Raw genomic sequence first — 23,030 nt, forward strand, 5'->3', positions numbered from 1 at the left:
TAGCCAATCTATCTTAGCCAATTCATGCCTCATACCTTCAAAGTTACCCTTCTTTAAGTTCTGGACCATGGTCTCTGAATTAACTGTTTCATTCTCCATCCTAATGCAGAATTCCACCATATTATGGTCACTCTTCCCCAAGGGGCCTCGCACAACGAGATTGCTAATTAATCCTCTCTCATTACACAACACCCAGTCTAAGATGGCCTCCCCCCTAGTTGGTTCCTCGACATATTGGTCTAGAAAACCATCCCTTATGCATTCCAGGAAATCCTCCTCCACTGTATTGCTTCCAGTTTGGCTAGCCCAATCTATGTGCATATTAAAGTCACCCATTATAACTGCTGCACCTTTATTGCATGCACTCCTAATTTCCTGTTTGATGCCCTCCCCAACATCACTACTACTGTTTGGAGGTCTGTACACAACTCCCACTAACGATTTTTGCCCTTTAGTGTTCTGCAGCTCTACCCATATAGATTCCACATCATCCAAGCTAATGTCTTTCCTAACTATTGCATTAATCTCCTCTTTAACCAGCAATGCTACCCCACCTCCTTTTCCTTTTATTCTATCCTTCCTGAATGTTGAATACCCCTGGATGTTGAGTTCCCAGCCCTGATCATCCTGGAGCCACGTCGCCGTAATCCCAATCACATCATATTTGTTAACATCTATTTGCACAGTTAATTCATCCACCTTATTGCGGATACTCCTTGCATTAAGACACAAAGCCTTCAGGCTTGCTTTTTATTGGTGGTCTTCAGAGAACAGAAGTTGCCGTGGTCCTTTTGAAGTGACTGGGTGAGCCCAACGTACTGACCTGTGGGCAAACCAGCTGCTGGAGTTTGAGCAAATAACAAAACTTGGATGTCTTCCTCAATTCCAGCTCAGCCATTTCAAACTGGCAAGTTCCTTTCCTCTCTGACCTCATGGTAAAGATGAGTTCATCATCCAAACAGCTGCTTCAAAATGTGTTTTGCAATGTGAAATCAGGAGTCTCTACTTCTACCAGGGGTCACAGTCTCAGAATAAAGGGTCGGCCATTTAGGACTGAGATGAGGAGAAAGTTCTTCATTCAGTGGGTGGCGACTCTTTGGAATTCTCGACCCCAGGGGGCTGTGGAGGCTCAGTCGTTGAGTATAGATTTTTGGATATCAAGGGATAATAACATAAGAAATAGGAGCAGGAGTAGGCCATACGGCCCCTCGAGCCTGCTCCGCCATTTAATACAATCATAGCTGAGCCGATCATGGACTCAGCTCCACTTCCCTGCCAGCTCCCCATAACCTCTTATCGGTTAAGAAACTGCCTATCTCTGTCTTAAGTTTGTTCAATGACTCAGCTTCCACAGCTCCCTGAGGCAGCGAATTCCACCCATCTTTGTATCATCAGCAAACTTGGTTATGTTACACTCAGTCCCTTCATCCAAGTTGCTAATACAGATTGTAAATAGTTGGGGTCCCAGCACTGATCCCTGCGGCACCCCTCTAGTTACTGATTGTCAACCAAAGAATGACCCATTTATCCCGACTCTCTGTTTTCTGTTCGTTAGCCAATCCTCTATCCATGCTAATATATTACCCCCAACCCCGTGAACTTTTATGGAGATTGGGTGGGAAAGTGGAGTTGAGGTCGAAGATCAGCCATGATCTCATTGAATGGCAGAGCAGGCTCGAGGGACCAAATGGCCGACTCCTGCTCCTAATTCTTATGTTTTTATTCTTCCATGCCAGCAGGATTAAAAACTCCTGAAGGAAGTGGGGAGCGACTATATGGGTCTGCATCGCTCTGGAGCAGCCAACAAACCATCACGAAGCACGGTTACCTGAGCTGAAGAGCTGCCTGTAAGGATGGATCATATTGACTCCTGGAATGCACTGAAACCTGCAGCATTAATGGCCCTTGTATGTGTTAAGAATTGAATAGTGTGCCACAGGCTTTTAATGACCCTTTTACCATGGGATTAAGCATTAGAGCACACAAGAAAGACAGACTTGCATTTACATAGCGCCTTTCACGACCACCGGACGTCTCAAAGCGCTTTACAGCCAATGAAATACTTTTGAAGTGTAGTCACTGTTGTACTGTAGAAACACAGCAGCCAGATAATATGTTTTTGTTATGTTGATCGAGAGATAAATATTGGCCCCAGGACACCGGGGATAACTTCTTTGAAATAGTGGCCATTGGATCTTTTCAGTCCACCTGAGAGAGCAGACGGAGCCTCGGTTTAATGTCTCATCCAAAAGACAGCACCTCCGACAGTGCAGCATTCCCTCAGCACTGCACTGGAGTGTCGGCCTAGATTTATTTTGTGTTCAAGATCCTGGAGTGGGACTTGAACCCATAACCTTCTGACAAGGGCTGCTTCTTAAACATTAGATAGCTAGACCATTACATTCAGGCTACAAAAGGCCTAATTCATTTATTCAAAGAGAATTACCTGGAAGCAGAAGTATCCAGCAGTATAATACTTCACTAAACCATAATAAACTGTTACAAAAACAAGGGAGTCTAAATTCATCATTCTTTTCAATAAGGCAGCAGTATTAAACAAAGGAAACCAGCTGGCCACTCGTGAATAAGTAGATATCAGACAGTTTTGTATATTGGCTGTCCCGTGATCATCAAAAGAAAGGAATTAGTCTTTCAAGGTATTCCGAAGCCGATCTTAATTTGCATTATGCCGTCGAGCTAAAGTCATCCCTCCAGAAATGTTGCAGGTTGAGGGTTGTAAATCTGTGGAATTCTCTGCCCCAGAGAACTGTGGAGGCTGGGTCATTGAATATATTTAAGGTGGAGATAGACAGATTTTTGAACGATGAGGGAGTCTAAGGGTTACGGGGAGCGGGGCAGGGAAGTGGAGCTGAGGCCAGCATCAGATCAGCCATGATCTTATTGAATGGCGGAGCAGGCTCGAGGGGCCCAATGGCAGATTCCTGCTCCTATTTCTTATGAGCTCTGCTTTGGTCACAGACAGCAGTTGACCCTTCTCAGCAAAATTACATTTCAAAGATTGAACTGTGAATTTAGAGTTCGAAGATAGAGCAAATGGCTCGAGATACTTCAGATCAACCAGCTGCATTTGGTAGAATTCTTAATGTGTGGCAGAACTGATTGAACCAAGACACTATTTCAGATCTGATGAGTGAAGTATGAAACCTTCGATATATCACTGGCACAGGGTGAGTGATCGGATCAAAGCAACAGTTGGACTTGGGGAAAGAATTTTCAAACCATCCCAGCTGGGTGGTTTATGGCATAGACCGGTCTCATTTACAGAGCATGATTTATTGTGGGATACCCTGGGAGATCAGGGGTCTCGAAGCACAAGTGTTTGGGGAGTCGCAGTGTCCCCTGCTTGTCCCACATCCATGCTGTTGTTACTTCCAGTCTCGACTACTCCAACGCACTCCTGGCTGGCCTCCCACATTCTACCCTACGTAAACTTGAGGTCATCCAAAACTCGGCTGCCCGTGTCCTAGCTCGCATCAAATCCCGTTCACCCATCGCCCCCTGTGCTCGCTGACCTACATTGGCTCCTGGTTAAGCAACGCCTAGATTTCAAAATTCTCATCCTCGTTTAAAAATCCCTCCATGGCCTCGCCCCTCCCTATCTCTGTAATCTCCTCCAGCCCCACAACCCCCCCCCCCCCCCCCCCGAGATGTCTGCGCTCCTCTAATTCTGGCCTCTTGAGCATCCCTGATTATAATCGCTCAACCATTGGTGGCTGTGCCTTCAGCTGCCTGGGCCCCAAGCTCTGGAACTCCCTCCTAAACCTCTCTCCTCGTTTAAGATGCTCCTTAAAACCTACCTCTTCGACCAAGCTTTTGGTCAACTGCCATAATTTCTTATGCGGCTCAGTATCAAATTTATTTCTTTTGCCTTAAAACATTCCTATGAAGCACCTTGGGATGTTTTACTACGTTAAAGGCGCTATATAAATACAAGCTGTTATTGTTGTAATCTGATAAATACTGGCAACCACAAGTGACAGACAGACTGAGCGATGTTTAGTTTTGGCAGAGGGGCTATTACCCTTGGCATCGAGCAGCTGACCCTGGCTGAACTCACTGCTGATGAAATCAAGGAGGCCTGTACTCAGGATGACTGTGCAGATTTCAGTTCTCCATCACTTATCTTACGCAAACAACACAGCTGGAAGCAGCAACGAGACACATGGCTGTCCTCCTTTCCTGCTATTTTACTATAGACAGTAGGACAGTGTTAGCGCACAGGAGAGAATGGAATTCAATAGGTTGATTCTGGAGATGAGGAGGTTGACTTATGAAGATAGGTTGAGTAGGTTGGGCCTATACACATTGGAGTTCAGAAGAATAAGAGGTGATCTTATTGAAACTTATAAGATAATGAGGGGGGTCGACAAGGTGGATGCAGAGAGGATATTTCCACTCATAGGGGAAACTAAAACTAAGGGACATAGTCTTAGAATAAGGGGCCACCCGTTTAAAACTGAGATGAGGAGGAATTTCTTCTCTCAGAGGGTTGTAAATCTGTGGAATTCTCTGCCCCAGAGAGCAGTCGAGGCTGGGACATTGAATAGATTTAAGATGGAGATAAAGACAGATTTTTGAGCGATAAGGGAGTGAAGGGTTATGGGGAACGGGCGGGGAAGTGGAGCTGAGTCCATGATCAGATCAGCCATGATCTTATTAAATGGCGGAGCAGGTTCGAGGGGCCGAATGGCCGACTCCTGCTCCTATTTCTTATGTACTAATAGAATTCCAGCTGGTCGCTCCCAAACTATGCAGGCAGAAACAGACAGCCTGAGCAGCAAGGAGAAAACAAGGCCAGATTTCACAGAATTGAAGGCCAGTCATTTTCCTTCCTGTGTGAGGCCAAAAATCCTGTAAAGATAATGGGATTCCGCATCGGAACAGCAGGACTGACATTTATGCGCCATGAATCTCCCCACCCCATTTGCTTCAAAGGCCAGAGATGGACTCCAATTATTTTTTCCCCCCATCAGTATCACTTTCAAGTGGTGATTCTTCACTTATGAGCCTGGACGATGAGTGTGGCAGCCTGTTCAATCATAAGAAGATACGAATTAGGAGCAGGCAATTCGGTGCTTCAATCCTGCTCCACCATTCAATAAGGCTGACCTTTGACCATAGCTTCACTTTCCTGCCTATCACCGTGTCCCTTGATTCCCCTCGAGTCCAAAAATCGATCGATCTCGGTCTTGAATATACTCAACGACTGAGCCTCCACAGCCCTCTGGGGCAGAGAATTCCAAAGATTCACCACCCTCTGAGTGAAGAAATTCCTCCTCATCTCAGTCCTAAATGGCCGACCCCTTATCCTGAGACTGTGACCCCTGGTTCTAGACTCCCCAGCCCGGGGAAAACATCCTCCCTGCATCTACCCTGTCAAGCCCTGTAAGAATGTTACATTTTTCAATGAGATCACCTCTCATTCTTCTAAACGCTAGAGAATATAGGCCTAGTCTCCTCAATCTCTCCTCATAGGACAATCCCCCCCATCCCAGGAATCAGTCTGGTGAACCTTTGCTGCACTCCCTCTTAAGGCAATAGGTTTTTTGAATGGGTCGCCCACCTAAAAAAAAAAATTAAAGGTAACATTAGATGGATGTGGTGTATTTGGATTTGCAAAAGATTCGATAAGTTGGCACACAAGAGGTTATTGCACAAATTTAAGGATCAGGGGTAATATATTAGCATGGATTGAGGATTGGTTAATGGACAGAAAACAGAGAGTAGGAATAAGTGGGTTATTTGCAGATTGGCAGGCTGTAACTAGTGGGGTGCGCGGTTTTTCCTATTTGCTGACTGCACAGGAGCTGCAGAGCATCGAGCCGCTTAAAGGGACCATTGAATCCACTGCTTCCCCCTTATCTACCCGGCTAGATACAAACTCAAAAACTGTTTTGTCAAACACCATTTCCCTTTCATTAAACCATGTTGACTCTGCCCAATCATATTATGATTTTCTAAATGCCCTGTTACCACGTCCCAAATAATTGAATCTAACATTTTCTACTGTTGTCAAGCTAACTGGCCTGTAATTCCCTGTTTTTTTTCTCTCCCTCTTTTCTTGAAAAGCGAGGTTACATTTGCTACCTTCCAATCCACGGGAGACCATTCAAGAATTTAGGGAATTCTGGAAGATCAAAACTAATGCATCCATTATCTCCGTTGCCACCTCTTTTAAACTCTTAAGATGTAGGTCATTGGGGGATGGTCAACTTTTAGTCCCATTAATTTCTCAGGACAATTTCTTTACTAATACTAATTTCTTTAAGTTCCTCATTCTCGCTAGACCCTTGATTCCCCACTATTTCCAGAATGTCTACCGTGAAGACAGACACAAAGTATTTGTTTAATGTCTCAACCATTTCCTTATTCCCCATTATTTCTCTTGTGTCTGCCCTGACAGACTCACATTAACTTTTGCTAATCGCTTCCTTTTTACATACCTGTAGAAACTTTTACAGTCGGTTTTTATATCTCTTTCTAGTTTACTCTCAAACTCCCTTTCTTTATCAATTTCTTGGTTCTCTGCTGAATTCTAAAATCCTCAGGTTTACTGCTCTTTTTGGCCACATATAAGCCTCTTCCTTTAGTCTAATACTATCTTTAACTTCTCTTGTTAGCCACAGTTGGACTGCTAATCTCCTGGGGGTTTAATTCCTTAGGGGGAATGTATGTTTGTTGGGAATTATGAATTGATTCTTGCAATGTTTGCCACTGTTCACCCACCAAGATACCTATTAATCTCGTTTCCCAACCTACCTCCAGTTCTGTCCTCACCTGATACCCACGCATGCATTCCTCCTCCCCCCTCTGCCCAATATGTTAAGTCATGTTGACTTGCAAGAAATCCTGGGCTGAGCTCATCAGGCTATTTGCCCAAAGCAAACGAGCGGAGATGAGCTCGATGGCCGGGTCTGAGTCACCCTCCTGGGGCTGACCGCGCACCCCGGGGTGCGGGGGGGCCACCCAGTGGGTGCTTCCTGAGCCTGTGCCCCCCCGCGGGCTCGGGCTCTCCTTCCCTGGGTGGCTGCCCGGCCGGTCCGGAGCGAGCCATCGACGATGAATCCTTTGCTTCGCTTCAGCCGGCTGTGAGTGACAGGAGGCTGACCAATCAGAATGCACGCCGCCCGGAAACCCCCAATGTAGCAATCGGGAGCCAGCCAATAGGAGGCGCGAGGGGGCGGAGCCTGGGTACTAAAATGCAACAGACAAGCAGGAAGTAGCTCCCTCTGCACCAGGACCCTGCACCATGGCTCAGTGAGTATAGTCCTCAGGGTGCCCTGCAATGGGTTCCCTTCTCAATCTTGTCAGCTTACATTCATGTGCAACAATCTGTGTTCTTAGATTTTATTTGCTACCTTGTTTAAATTTATTGCCCTGTTTTTTTTCCTCTTAGTTATCAGGATCTGTGCTCTTTTCAATCCAGAGTTAGTGAAAGGGATTCAGTCACTTGGGTCTGGACAACTTCCTCTTCCTTCCTCCCATTTATTTCTTCTTCCCCCTCCCTTCCTTCATTTTGCAGATTTCTGGGCCATATGTCTTTTCCTGGCTGAGAAAGTAGATCATTGTCAGTCCTCCCCCCTCCAACTCTTGGGCAAACTGCTCAGAGGTTCATTATCGAATTGTAGAATGGTTACAGCACAGGAGGCCATTCGGCCCATTGAGCCTGTGCCGGCTCTCTGCAAGAGCACCTCAGCCAGTCCCACTCCTCCTCCCTTTCCCCGTTGCCCTGCACAGTTTTTTTTTTTCCTTCAGGTACTTATCCAATTCCCTCTTGGAAGCCACGATTGAGTCTGTCTCTCGGGCAGTGCATTCTAGATCCTAACCACTCGCTGTGTTAGAACGCGAGGGGAGTCACTTTTTGTTCAATCACGAGAGAGTATCTCATCTCTACTTTGTAGGTTCATCAGGATGATGCCAGGGGTGGACAACTATAGTTATGAAGAGTAATGTGAGATACGAGACCTATTAATGCTGAGGTAGAGAAGGCTCAGATGAGATCTAAATGAATTTTTTTAAATTATTAAGAGTTTCATAGAAAGAATATGGAAAGACTATTTCCTTGGGTTGGGGAGCCAGTGAAATGGAGTCTTCCATTAAAAATGACCACTGAGGGGTTAGAAGAAATGTCACTACATAGGTTTGTTGGAGGATGGAGTACTTTGTCACAGAGAGTGTTTGCGGTTGAGACTATTGCGCCTTTTTAAGCAAAAATTGGTTAAGTATTTGAAACGGCTGAAGATGCCAGGCTATGGGGTGCGCGCGGGGCTGTGGAATTAGATTTGGATTGCTCCAGCAAAAAGCACAGTGGGCCGAATGTCCGCTTTGTGCTGTAAACGCCCACAGGTCTGTGCTACTCGACGCCTCTCTGACTAATGAGCTCAGCGTGTGGGGAAATCCTCAAATGTTACAGCGCGGAACGAAGCTATTCAACCCATGGAAGCTGTGCTGCTTCTCTCCATTCCCATGCCCTTTCCGCATCCCCTTCTACATTTCCTTTCCAACTATTTATCCACTACTTTTTCAAATCTCTTGTAGTTTTCATCACTTTTTCTCCTGGCCCCTTCCTTTGATCTTTTGGTGATAAACTGAAACTTGTGCCCTCCAGTTACCAAATCACTGACCACTGGAAATAGATTTTCCTGATTGTGGCTTATCAAAACCCATCACGTTTTGAACAGCCTTATCAGTGCTCCTCTTAGCTGCCTTTGTGATGATTTAAAAAAAAAAACAAGCCTCTAGTTTCTACTCGTACCTACAGCCTCTCATCCCTGGTTTTGTTCTGGGTGTGTGTGTGTGTTGGTGGGGGGAATGGGTGTGGGGTTGGGGTCAGTCAGTACATCCTTCAGTATGAAAAATATCCCGTCAACCACTTCTGTCTCCTGTCCTTCAACTGATTTCCAGTCGAAAGCACAGACACCGTTTGGGGACAGTCTATTGGAACAATTCTTCTCTAAAAGGGAATAAAAGCCACTTTGTTAAACATGCTGCCTTTTTTTTTTTAAAAATGAGAGTAACCCACTTAAATAGAACCTGATCTGCCTGGTCAATGCTCCGGTACAATTTGAGAAGATGTTTGTATCTTTCAGTACTGACTGAAGGGAGAGATTGACGGTGCTGGTTCTTGGGCTCCAGATGGGCCTCGGGCCTCAGGTTAAATCTGCCTGTGAGCTGGATGACAGCAATTTCCCCTGTCTGATGGCTCAGGTTCCTAAGTGAGAGGCAGTATTGTCATGAGGTTCTTCATCATCATCATAGGCAGTCCCTCGGAGTCGAGGATGACTTGCTTCCATTCTAACAGTGAGTTCTCAGGTGACCGATGAGACCAATGCTGGAATTACAGTCTCTGTCACAGGTGCCAGTGAAGATGTTACTTTTTTTTCAACGAGGCTTTGCGGGTGTCCTTGAAGCATTTCCTCTGCCCACCTGGGACTCTCCTGCCGTGTCGGAGCTCCGAGTTGAGCGTTTGCTTTGAGAGTCTCGTGTCAGGAATCCGGACAGTGTGGCCGACCCAATGGAGCTGATCAAATGTGGTCAGTGCTTCGATGCTGGGGACGTTGGTCTGAGCAAGGACACTGACTGTGTGCCTATCCCACCAGTGAATTTGCAGAATCTTGTGGAGGCAGTGATCCGTGCCAGATCCATGGTCGTCCCATCTTCCATCATTGAATTACAGTCCGCGGACGACGCTTGCGTCTGCGCACATTCAGAGGCTGAACTCCAAGCCATCGTCAACATCTTCACCGAGGCGTACGAGAGCATGGGCCTTGCACTAAACATCCGTAAGACAAAGGTCCTCCACCAACCCACCCCACTCCCCACCAGCTATCAAAATCCACGATGTGGCCTTTGACAACGTGGACCATTTTCCATACCTCTGGCATCTACTGTCAGCAAGGGCAGACATTGACAACGAGGTCCAGCACTGCCTCCAGTGTGCCAGTGCAGCCTTCGGTCGCCTGAGGAAAAGTATTTGAAGACCAGAACCTCAAACCCGGCACCAAGCTCATGGTCTACAGAGCAGTAGTGATACCCGCCCTCCTATATGGCTCAGACATGGACTATGTTAATGGCAGTGCGTTGGTACCATCAGTAAAATTGCTTTGTAAGTCAAATATTTCTCAATGTTGTACAAAATGTCTCGAGTGATAATTCATCACTTCAAATTTCTTCCACTCCTGCCACAGTCAGTGCCATATAGCTGTGAGTGACAGCTACTTCTGTGTTGAAGAACATAAGAATTAGGAACAGGAGTAGGCCATCTAGCCCCTCGAGCCTGCTCCGCCATTCAACAAGATCATGGCTGATCTGGCCGTGGACTCAGCTCCACTTACCCACCCGCTCCCCATAACCCTTAATTTCCTTATTGGTTAAAAATCTATCTATCTGTGACTTGAATACATTCAATGAGCTAGCCTCAACTGCTTCCTTGGGCAGAGAATTCCACAGATTCACAACCCTCTGGGAGAAGAAATTCCTTCTCAACTCGGTTTTAAATTGGCTCCCTGGTATTTTGAGGCTGTGCCCCCTAGTTCTAGTCTCCCCGACCAGTGGAAACAACCTCTCTGCCTCTATCTTGTCTATCCCTTTCATTATTTTAAATGTTTCTATAAGATCACTCCTCATCCTTCTGAACTCCAACGAGTAAAGACCCAGTCTACTCAATCTATCATCATAAGGTAACCCCCTCATATCCGGAATCAGCCGAGTGAATCGTCTCTGTACCCCCTCCAAAGCCAGTATACCCTTTCTTAAGTAAGGTGACCAAAACTGCACGCAGTACTCCAGGTGCGGCCTTACCAATACCCAATACAGTTGCAGCAGGACCTCCCTGCTTTTGTACTCCATCCCTCTCGCAATGAAGGCCAACATTCCATTCGCCTTCCTGATTACCTGCTGCACCTGCAAACTAACTTTTTGGGAGGACCCCCAGGTCCCTCTGCACTGCAGCATGTTGTAATTTCTCCTCATTCAAATAATATTCCCTTTTACTGTTTTTTTTTCTCCAAGGTGGATGACCTCACATTTTCCGACATTGTATTGCATCTGCCAAACCTTGGCCCATTCGCTTAACCTAACTAAATCTCTTTGCAGCCTCTCTGTGTCCTCTACACAACCCGCTTTCCCACTAATCTTTGTGTCATCTGCAAATTTTGTTACACTGCACTCTGTCCCCTCTTCCAGGTCATCTATGTATATTGTAAACAGTTGTGGTCCCAGCACCGATCCCTGCTCCGATAAACAACCACATTCGGAAGGACATGTATAATTGTATTTCTAGGTATTTTTCACAGTCCGAGTGACCATTGAATAAACGTTTCTCATAACTTTATCTCCTACTGAAACCCAGTGACAAACTCAGCAGCCAATTTGCGCACAGCAAGCTCCCACAAACAGCAATGTGATCATGACCAGATAATCTGTTTTTAGTGATGTTGATTGAGGGATAAATAATGGCCCCAGGATAACGGGGATAACTCCCCTGCTCTTTGCAGTAGTGCCATGGGATCTTTTACATCCACCTGAGAGGGCAGACAGGCCTCGGTTTAACGTCTCATCTGAAAGATGGCACCTCTGACAGTGTAGCACCCGCTCAGTACTGCACTGGGAGTGTCAGCCTAGATTTTTGTGCTCAAGTCCCTGGAGTGGGACTTGAACCCACAACCTTCTGACCCAGGAGTGAGAGTGCTACCCACTGAGCCACAGCTGACACTAGAGGGCAGTATATTGATGGCAAGGTGAAAACCACTTCAATCTCACAGGCACGATGGGCTGAACCCTGCTGTATCCTCCAAGATTCTAATTGTGGTGTTTTGGTGGCGGATGGGTTGGGCAGTAGTGGAGTGGGATAATGTTTGGCGTTGTACCTGCTGCACTTGTTCCCTTGTGTCTTGGATTTCTCAATGTCCTTTTGAGCAGGACGGTTTTTGCAAAAAGCTGGAAATCCAGTCGTTGCTCATTGTATGGGTGGAGCAGCAGTATGAGGAAGTACCAGCTTGTAACCCAATCGAATTACTGCCGAAACCTATTGCCACACTTAGAGAATCCTGGGAGTGTGTTTGAACTGCGGTGCTATTTTGCAATACTGCGTTTTAAGGATTTGCAGCATGCATTGAATTAACAATGGTATTGCTCTAACTGGGGGGGAAGTTGTGCAAATGAGGAAATTAACATGATTAATCGTCTTGGAATTGGCATCAACCAAACTATGCAAGGTGTGAGCCCGAGAGGGTGACCCACTGCTGGGTACACCAGGATGCACTCATTGGTTGAGGAACCAGCTTTTACATTCGGGGCACTAACACTGAAACACATTATTGCATCTTTTACATCAAATGTTTCACAAAAATTATAGAATAGAATCATAGAATAGTACAGCACAGGTGGCCATTCAGCCCATCTAGTCTGCGTCAGCTCTTTCAAAGAGCGATCCGGTCAGTCCCACTCCCTGCCCTTTCCCCATACCCCTGCCATTTTCTCCTTCAATCCAACTCCCTTTTTGAAGGCGACTGTTGACTGTATCCAGTATCTGATTTTAAACCCCTCGATTAAATCTCCTCTTGGCAAGGAGGGCGACCCCAGCTTCTCCAGTCTATCTGGGTAACTATGACCTGGAATTTTACAATGGTTTTATTCCTCCAGTTTACTCCATGCCTGACGGTATTAATTTACGCTGGTACATTACTCCACGGGTGCTCAACGTTCCAGTACCTTCAGCACCCCGCCCACTTGGTCATAACGGGTCAGTGTGTGCTGGCGCTAAACTGTTCTATCTGGTTAGGGGTGCGGGGTTTATCGAGGGGTGGGAGAGGAGACGGGGTTTATCAGGGTCTGGGGGAGGGGTGGGAGAAGAGGCGGGGTTTATCAGGGTCTGGGGGAGGGGTGGGAGAGGAGGTGGGGTTTATCAGGGTCTGGGGGAGGGGTGGGAGAGGAGGTGGGGTTTATCAGGGTCTGGGGGAGGGGTGGGAGAGGAGGTGGGGTTTATTGGGGTCTGGGGGAGGGGTGGGAGAGGAGGCGGGGTTTATCAGGGTCTGGGGAGAGGTGGGAGAGGAGGCGGGGTTTATTGGGGGTCTGGGGGAGGGGTGGGAGAGGAGGTGGGATTTATTGGGGTCTGGCGGAGGTGGGGTTTATTGGGGTCTGGGGGAGGGGTGGAGAAGAGGCGGGGTTTATTGAGGGGTGGGAGAGGAGGCGGGGTTTATTGGGGTCTGGAGGAGGGGTGGGAGAGGAGGTGGGATTTATTGGGGTTTGGGGGAGGGGTGGGAGAGGAGGTGGGATTTATTGGGGTCTGGAGGAGGTGGGACATTGCAGCCAATGCCAATCCTGCCTGCACATTGTCCACAGACAAACACTTTCCAGCCGGTTGGACTGAACAATGATCCACTTCTTGCCCCATCCCTAGCCCAGGCCAATTATCGCGCCCCGATCTCCGTCCTGTGCCGACCAGGTACCTTCGCAGCACGGGTCAGGGCTGAATCTGATGACCTATCCGACTCGGAACAACACTGGGCTGCACGTTTGCCGACTGGGTCAGTAACGTGCCTTTGTAAAGGTTCCAGTCGTTCCTGCAGAATATCGAGCCACGTCACTTTAATGGGATTGTTCTCCTTGCCATACCTTTTTGGGTGGGTGGGGGGGGTGAGCCCCTTGTTTGGGACCCATTCTCCCCATTGCCTACCACGGTTCCCGGGTCGGGAGAGTGGGCGGTGAGTTCACCTCTGCTGGTGTCCCACCGGCTCAGCTGCTCGGAGGTTTGCACGAGTCGGGAACATTCGCCCATTTCTCTGGTGCCTTTGGCCGTTCCTGGAGAATGCCCAGGACAACCGCCGGGACCCTGACCGGTCAGCAGAATGCAGTGCAGTCGACCGTCTGACCTCCTGCAGCTGTGCCATTGCCTATTGTGGTCGAAATAAGTGAAGGAAAAAAATGCTGGAAATTCCAGTCCGTCTGCATCTGAAAACAGAAAAATCGAATATTTCGAAGGGACACTTCCATCAGTTGTGAGGTAGCTGTCTTTCTGAGGCCTGTCTATGTCAATGCCAAATGAGGAACTGGAATTGGGAGTCCAGTTACATAGGGCCCAAGTTTCCACATGATTTGCGCCTGATTTTTAGGAGCAACTGGTGGAGAACGGACTATCTTAGAAATCGCAATTCTCCACATTTTTTTTTCTGCAGTTCTAGTCAGGTAGAACAGTTCTACTTTGGAACAGAATTTTTTCTTCAAAAGGGGGCGTGTCCGGCCACTGACGCCTGATTTGAAAGTTTCCACAGTGAAAACGTACTCCAAACTAACTTAGAATGGAGCAAGTGAAGATTTTTGTAGAACTGAAAAAACCTGTTCTACACATTAAAAAATCAGGCGCAAGTTACAAATTAGGCGTCCAGAACGAGGTGGGGGGGGGGAAGGGAAGTCATTAAATTCTACAATCAATCCTTATTTATACTTCTACAAATATTATACAAATAAATCCAACTTGAATAAAAATTTATAAGCAAAGAAAAGATTAAATAAACCATCTTCCTACCTGTGTGAAAGTGCTTCACCCAGGGAGAATGCTGCAGGAAGCCTCATAAGTTGAGGCAGCCGTTCATTCCTGCGGGGGGTGGGGGGAGGGAAACGAGTGCCTCAACTTTCTGAGGCTTCCTGCAGCATTCTCCCTGCTACAAGAAGCCTCAGTGCTGATGTGCTGATGGCAATGTGCTTTTATTAAAAAATGTTCAAAAATTAAACGGCAACAAAGAACTACAAAAATGGCCGAGTGCCAATGTTTTTTTCACACTGAGCATGCGCGAACGCTCCAACGCGCACGCGCAGGGTTGCCGGCAGGAAAAAAACTAATTTAAATGGTACCCGCCCCCTCCCACTTACAAAATCGGCGCGAGTGTAGGCTCCGCCCCCCTGGGTGCCGCGCCAGGCAGACAAGGAGCTGCAGGGCGCTCCAGAATCACGCGTTTTTTTTTCCAGCGCCGTTTTAGGTGCCAAAAACGGGCGCCCAGCTCGGAGGGGCGCCCGTTTTTTATCGTGTGGAAACTTGGGCCCCATAGAAAATAGGAGCAGTAGTAGGCCATTCGGCCCTTCGAGCCTGCACTGCCATTCAATATGATCATGGCTGATCCTCTATCTCAACACCATATTCCTGCTTTTCCCCCATACCCCTTGATCCCTTTTGTGTCTAGAAATCTATCTATCTCCTTAAATATATTCAGTGACTTGGCCTCCACAGCCTTCTGTGGTAGAGAATTCCACAGGTTCACCTCCCTCTGAGTGAAAACATTTCTCTAATCTCGGTCCTAAATTTCCTCCCCCGTATCCTGAGATCCCCTCTCATTCTTCTAGACTCCAGTGAATACAGGCCTAGTCGACCCAATCTCTCCTCATACGTCAGTCCTGCCATCCCAGGAATCTGTCTGGTGAACCTTCGCTGCACTCCCTCTAGGGCAAGTATATCCTTTCTTGGGGAGACCAAAACTGCTCACAGTACTCCAGGTGTGGGCTCACCAAGGCCCTGTATAACTGTAGTCACTCAATGAAACTGCTTTTTGTATTGGCTTATCCACTCAACTGTAAATTTCCGTCATTTTTGATTTATAGAGAAGTAAGTGTTGTCCCCTATCAAAGCCTGTGGACAGAAGAGGCTGAAGCAGAATGGAAAAGACGGTGAATGGAGAGGCACTGTAATTGCAACCAGTGGTAGTGAGGGCCCGATAGAAGGTTGATGGTATCACCCGACTCGTTCACAAACTGCAGACTCCTTGTCTTGTCTTGGAACTGAGGCACAATATATCGTGTGTTCTGTATCCAACCAATACATCATCCCCTTCACCCATCACCCCTGTGCTTGCTGATCTACATTGGCTCCCTGTTAAGCAACGCCACGATTTAAAAAAAATAATAAAATCTTATCCTTGTTTTCAAATTCCTCCAGGGCCTCGCCCCTCCCTATCTCTGTAATCTCCTCCAGCCCCACAAACCCCGCCGAGATATCTGCGCTCCTCTTAATTCTTTTGGCATCTGCATTAATATCGCCTAATGTGGCTCGGTGTCAAATTCGTTAGAACATCATCACCAGGCAGTCCCTCGGAATCGAGGAAGACTTGCTTCCACTCTTTTAAAATGAGTCCTTAGGTGGCTGAACAGTCCAATACGAGAACCGCAGTCTCTGTCACAGGTGGGACAGACAGTGGTTGAAGGAAAGGGTGGGTGGGGAGTCTGGTTTGCCGCACGCTCCTTCCGCTGTCTGCGCTTGATTTCTGCATGCTCTCGCCGAGGAGACTCGTGCTCAGCGCCCTCCCGGATGCACTTCCTCCACTTAGGATGCACTTCCTCCACTTTTTGGCCAGGGACTCCCAGGTGTCGGTGGGGATGTTGCACTTTTTCAGGGAGGCTTTGAGGGTGGTCCTTGTAACGTTTCCTCTGCCCACCTGGGGCTCGCTTGCCGTGAAGAAGTTCCGAGTAGAGCGCTTGCTTTGGGAGTCTCGTGTCGGGCATGCGGACAATGTGGCCTGCCCAATGGAGCTGGTCGAGTGTGGTCAGTGTTTCGATGCTGGGGATGTTGGCCTGGTCGAGGACGCTAATGTTGGTGCGTCTGTCCTCCCAGGGGATTTGTAAGATCTTGCGGAGACATCGTTGGTGGTATTTCTCCAGCGACTTGAGGTGTCTACTGTACATGGTCCATGTCTCTGAGCCATAAAGGAGGGCGGGTATTACTACAGCCCTGTAGACCATGAGCTTGGTGGCAGATTTCAGGGCATAGTCATCGAACACTCTTTTCCTCAGGCGGCCGAAGGCTGCACTGGAGCATTGGAGGCAGTGTTGGATCTCCTCATCAATGTCTGCTCTTGTTGACAAGAGGCTCCTGAGGTACGGGAAAAGGTCCACGTTGTCCAGGGCCGTGCCGTGGATCGTGATGACTGGGGGGCAGTGCTGTGCGGCGAGGACAGGCTGGTGGAGGACCTTTTGTCTCACGGATGTTTAGCATAAGGCCCATGCTTTCGTACGCCTCAGTAAATACATCGACTATGTCCTGGAGTTTGGCCTCTGAATGTGCGCAGACGCAGGCATCGTCCGCGTACTGTAGCTCGACGACAGAGGTTGGGGTGGTCTTGGACCTGGCCTGGAGACGGCGAAGGTTGAACAGGTTCCCACTGGTTCTGTAGTTTAGTTCCACTCCAGCGGGGAGCTTGCTGACTGTGAGGTGGAGCATGGCACCGAGGAAGATCGAGAAGAGGGTTGGGGCGATGACGCAGCCCTGTTTGACCCCGGTCCAGACGTGGATTGGGTCTGTGATGGATCAGTTGGTAAGGATCACGACCTGCATGTCTTCGTGGAGCAGGCGGAGGATGGTGACGTACTTTTGGGGGCATCCAAACCGGAGGAGGACGCTCCATAGACCCTCGCTGTGTCCAAGGCCTGTGTCAGGTCGAAGAAGGCCATGTATAAGGGCTGGTGCTGCTCCCTGCATTTTTCCTGCAGCTGTCACGCTGCAAAGACGGAATCCGCATTGTGACACCGGGAGGAACTCCTCGGCCACGGGGAGAAGACGGTTGAGGAGGACTCTAGCGACGACTTTCCCGATGGTTGATAACACGGAGATTCCTCTGTAGTTGCCGCAGTTGGACTTGTCCCCTTTTTTTAAAGATGGCCACGATCACTGCATCTCTGAGATCTCCCGGCATGCTCTCCTCCCTCCAGATGAGAGAGATGAGGTCGTGTATTCGCACCAGCAGCGCCTCTCCGCCATACTTTAGCGCCTCGGCAGGGATTCCGTCCGCTCCCGTGGCTTTTCCTACCTCGTGCAGTGTTGTGGTCTCACTGAGGTGGTGGCGGGTCGCATGCTGGGGGGGTGGAGTTGAGAACACTCGAGTCAAAGGTAGAGTCTCAATTGAGGAGATCTTCGAAGTGCTCCTTCCAGCGGGCCCTGACCGCCTCGATGTCCTTGATGAATGTTTCTATGTTCTTGGCCAGGGATGTTCGTGGGATGGGGCCTTGGGTGTTTTGCCCCTAGGTGGCCTTGACTGCGATGAAGAATCCTCGCACATCATGGCTGTCGGCCAGCTGCTGTATCTCCTGTGCTTTCTCCATCCACCACCTGTTGTTTAGATCCTGGGTTTTAGCCTTGAGCTGTCTGTAATGCTGCTTCGATAACACTCCTGTGAAGTTCCTTGGGAGGTTTTACTACGTTAAAGGCGCTCCATAAAAACAAGTTGTTTTGTGTGCTCCCCCTACAATTCTCATGTTTAAGTATGAGTCTAATAGAACAAGATTTAGAAATGAAAGTATGTTCTCCCTTTCCCAACAGAGCTGATATCGCACTCATTGGATTGGCTGTGATGGGCCAGAACCTGATTTTAAACATGAATGACCATGGCTTTGTGGTGAGTATGTCCTGTGGTTACTCACTTTGCTTGCTGACTATTAATGGGATCTTGCAGTGCACAAACTGGCTGCCGCATTTGCAGTGACTGTGCATCAAACATAACTCTGTGAATGTGAAGCGCTTTCTGGGATCCCAGGGACCCGGTTTGGTGAAGTGCTGTAAGATCAAGGGTTTGTTTTCTTCCTTCCTTCCTGTATTGTCCACCCATCTCGGCACCGTGTCTGGGGGAACTCTGAACTCTGGGGGAACGGACTGTGAGCAGTAACGTGGGCAGTGCTAATTCTGCTTGTGCACTGTTTGTGGGGGTGGGCAGGGGGTGTGGGGAGGGGTCTGGTTTGGCTCCTTAGTGTTGCACCAACAACAAAATAGATTCACTTGTCAACTTATTTTTTTTCAAGGCTCAATGATGTGAACTTCGCTCTCCAAACCCTTTTTTGTTTTTGTGATTTTTTTTTTTCCTCTGGTGAATCTTATTAGTAATCGATGCTTTTTATGGGCCGTTTTACGCAGTAGGTTTTTATCCACGCCTAACAGGGTTAAGCTTTGTTGACCTGGGTTCTATTAATGTCCCCACGTCAGAGAGACAGACGCAGATACATCTCATCTGTTTGAGCTGGATCCAAACACAGGCTAGACATAAGAATTGGGAGCAGGAGTCGGCCATTCGGCCCCTCGAGCCTGCTCCGCCATTCAATGAGATCATGGCTGATCTTTGACCTCAACTCCACTTTCCTCCCCGATCCCCATATCCCTTGATTCCCCTCAGTTCAAAAATCTATCGATCTCTGTCTTGAATATACTCAAAGACTGAGCCTCCACAGCCCTCTGGGGCAGAGAATTCCAAAGATTCACCACCCTCTGAGTGAAGAAGTTTCTCCTCATCTCAGTCCTAAATGGCCGACCCCTTATCCTGAGACTGTGACCCCTGGTTCTAGACTCCCCAGCCCGGGGGAAACATCCTTCCTGCATCCACCCTGTCAATCCCCCTCAGAATTTTGTATGTTTCAATGAGATCACCTCTCATTCTTCTAAACTCCAGAGAATATAGGCCCAGTCAACACAATCTCTCATCATAAGCCAGCCCTCTCACCCCAGGAATCAATCTAGTGAACCTTCGTTGCACTGCCTCCAAGGCAAGTGTATCCTTCCTTAGATAAGGAGACCAAAACTGTGCGCAGTACTCCAGGTGCGGTCTCACCAGGGCCCTGTACAATTGTAGCAAGACGGGAGGAAATTAGCAATGGATGCTTTTTATGGGCCCATTGATGCTGTAGGTGTTTACGCACGAGGAACAGGGTTGAAACCTAGAGCTTGGTTCTGTTTCAAGGCCCTGTCATCAGCGAGACTGCTGCATGTACTCTCTGTCGGTCTGAGCTGGGTCCAACCGCAGGTTGGAGGTAAATGCAAAGGGTGTTCACCAATGTGCTCTACCTCGTTCTCCATTTCCCTCCAACCCAACCCCCCCCCCCCCCCCCCCCCGCCCCCAAAACACCCGGCCGTTGAAACTTTTTTTGATGTCCTGATGGGGGTGGGGGTGACGTTAAATCCGGATCCTGTGACCTGGAGGCTGTGGCTATCCTGGGCCGGGCTGTCGTTGGTGACTCCATGTTGTCTCAGAGTGAGAGCTCACTCACTGTTTGTGCCACAGGTCTGTGCCTTTAACCGGACCGTTTCCAAAGTGGATAGTTTCCTGGAGAATGAAGCCAAAGGGACCAAAGTGATTGGTGCCCACACCCTGGAGGAGATGGTTTGCAAGCTCAAGTGCCCCCGGCGCATCATCCTCCTGGTGAAGGCCGGCCAGGCCGTCGACGACTTCATCCAGAAGCTGGTACGTTGCCGGTGCTCCCGGTTAATCGGCTCGCGTATCGGACGGGCAGAGTTTCGGCAGCAGGTTACTTGTACAAGAGCAAGCAGGATGGGCGTGTGGGGCGGGGCATTGGGGGTGGGGCGTGCGATGGAGGGGATGGACGTGGGGAGATAAACACAACTGCCTGCCCAAGCTGGGGCTGAGAGCTGGAAAGATTTCATTTGGTGTCCGTTTTAAGTTTGCTTCCAGCGGAGGGAGTGTGTGGGGTACAGCGGTGGCAGGGTTACGCACCCCTACACAAAGCACACGCCCTTTCCCCTCATCTTCTTCCCCATAAGGTCAGCTCTTCCCACGCCGTATCCAGGTTGGTGGCCTTTTTCTACCCTGTGCCTCTCAGCGGGCATTCGGTCGTCACGGGTGCAGCCCGGCACAAACTCCCGGCGCACTTTATCTCTCCCTCGGGATATGCCTGGAAACCACACGGCAGTTATAGGGTGGGCCCCAGGGTGGGCACTTATTGGGTGCTCTCCAGTGTGTCTGACCTGTCAGGGGATTGAATGGTGGCCTACAAAGCAATATGCAGTGAAAGAAAGACTTGCATTTATATAGTGCCTTTGAGTCAGCAGGTTGTGGGTTCAAGTCCCACTCCAGGGACCTGAGCGCACAAATCTAGGCTGACACTCCCAGTGCAGTGCTGAGGGAGTGCTGCACTGTTGGAGGTGCCGTCTTTCAGATGAGACATTAAACCGAGGCCCCGTCTGTTATGGGTGTAAAAGATCCCATGGTCGCTATTTCGAAGAAGAGCAGGGGAGTTATCCCCAGTGTCCTGGGGCCAATATTTACCCCTCAATCAACATCACTAAAACAGATTATCTGGTCATTATCACATTGCTGTTTGTGGGAGCTTGCTGTGCGCAATTTAGCTGCCGCGTTTCCCACATTACAACAGTGACTACACTCCAAAAGTACTTCATTGGCTGTACAGCACCTTGAGATGTCCGTTGTGAAAGGCGCTATATAAATGCAAGGTTTTCTGTAATGCCACGAGCACTTGCCTCGGCTGAAGGGTATCATTGCATGGTGACGGCACGTCCTCCCAATTCCTCACCTGGCTCGACACGACCGTCTCTGTTCCTTGGCACACTCTCTTTATTATGAAGCATTGTTTGTGGTTATGAAATGTTAACAGAAGTTGGGTGACTGGTTTTTCAACACCAGCTGCTTCCTCCAATGCCTTTGCCTCTTCAGTGGCGGGACCTCTTGCTCTGTGCTTGCCCCACTCACTGCCCTCCACCCTCACTGCCATGGCCTGAGCCGTACGTTGGAATCATAGAATGATACGACCCAGAAAGCCATTCGGCCCATCGTGCCTGTGACGGCTCTTTGATCGAGATACCCAGTGATCCTACACCCCCCCCCCCGCTCTCTCCCCATCGCGCTGTAAAAATTTCCCTTCAAGTATTTATCCAAATTCTCTTTTGAAAGTTGCTCTTGTATCTGCTTCCAAAACCCGTTCAGGCAGTGCGTTCCGGATCACAACAACTCGCTGATTTTATCTTTTTCTTTTTATTAAAGTGTTTCTTCGTGTCGTCTCTGGTTCTTTTGCCAATCTTAAATCTGTGTCCTCTGGTTGCTGATCCCTTCTTCCACCGGAAACAGTCTCTCTCGATTTACTCTATCAAAACTGTTCGTGATATTGAACACCTCTCCGCTATAAAATCCCCTCTCCACCTACTCTGCTCTGGGGAGAACCTTGCTTCTGAATTCCATTTCTTTCTTCAGGTTTTCCTCTGGACGTGGCGAGGTCAGGCCATTTCCCCCACCTCGTGATGGCCAGGTAGATCTTTATATAACGGAGCCATCTTCCCCGACTGACTGACTGAATAACACAATTGTCTTGTTCCCCTCCCGTCAGGTTCCACTGTTGGATAAAGGCGACATCATCATCGACGGTGGGAACTCCGAATACAACGACACAACAGTTAGTATCGGGCCAGTCCTCGTGATTCAATTGATATATTTTTTATTCTGTATCTCCCATGGTCACGTAAAGTGTAGCCATCGAGCGACGTGGGATTCAAGGCCGGGGAGATTGGACCTGCATGTGCAGTTGTAATTCAGTCCCTGTTTTAAAATCTTAAGTCCTGCCCTTATTTTTATTATAAATGCCTATGTCAACATCCATAATGGAAGAGGCTCTCATTAAAACTTGTCACGTGGTAACGAAGCTCCCCTGTAACTGGTGTTGCAGCATCACTGGTGGCGGGAGGGTGTAATTACAACATCGCCAGTCTCCATTATCAATCTGGATATAGCAATTTCTAATGGGGGTTGAGGAGTGGGGGAAAGCTGACACAAGTGTTACTTCCTACTGTCCTGTTTCTGTAACGTTTGTACACAAGAAATGTGCACAGATTATTCAACGATTACGTTGAAATCGCTCCCAGGTATCCATTACTCTTTTTTTTGGAGAGAAAAGTTTAAAATCTGCTTATTTATCTTAGATTGGCTTGTAAACTTTGTTTAAATTCTGTGGATAAGCTTTTTAATAAACTATTGACTGAACCTGTAGGCTGCACACTGGGTAGAGGAGTTCAGCTAACTTCCCCACCTCTGCAGATAAAATGTGTGTACTGCCCTCAAAAGATTTTTAATGTTAAACTCTCTTTTTCGTATCTTTTGCCTGTACATTACGACGAGGTTCAGCGATGTGACAAATCCTGAACAGCTCTACATGTAGGTCTGCGTAGAAAGCCTGCAAAACTAGTCTTAATAAAAAGAGGCTTTAGCCTGTGATCTTGTCTTGACCATAGAGAGTCCAGACTA

General features: G+C 48.3%; 1 protein-coding gene across 1 annotated transcript in view; it reads left to right on the forward strand.

The window, feature by feature from the left end:
- Positions 1–7,181: 7,181 nt before the first annotated feature.
- pgd (phosphogluconate dehydrogenase) overlaps positions 7,182–23,030 on the forward strand; it is a 31,547-nt gene continuing 15,698 nt past the window's right edge. Inside the window, exons 1-4 of the mRNA XM_070860559.1 lie at positions 7,182–7,278; positions 18,320–18,395; positions 20,046–20,225; positions 22,120–22,185. Of these exons, the coding sequence (XP_070716660.1) occupies positions 7,271–7,278; positions 18,320–18,395; positions 20,046–20,225; positions 22,120–22,185 (330 nt within the window). The 5' untranslated portion in view covers positions 7,182–7,270. The remainder of the gene's footprint in view (positions 7,279–18,319; positions 18,396–20,045; positions 20,226–22,119; positions 22,186–23,030) is intronic.

This window comes from Pristiophorus japonicus, chromosome 18, assembly GCF_044704955.1.
Source record: "Pristiophorus japonicus isolate sPriJap1 chromosome 18, sPriJap1.hap1, whole genome shotgun sequence".
In the NCBI taxonomy this organism is placed as follows: domain Eukaryota; kingdom Metazoa; phylum Chordata; class Chondrichthyes; family Pristiophoridae; genus Pristiophorus; species Pristiophorus japonicus.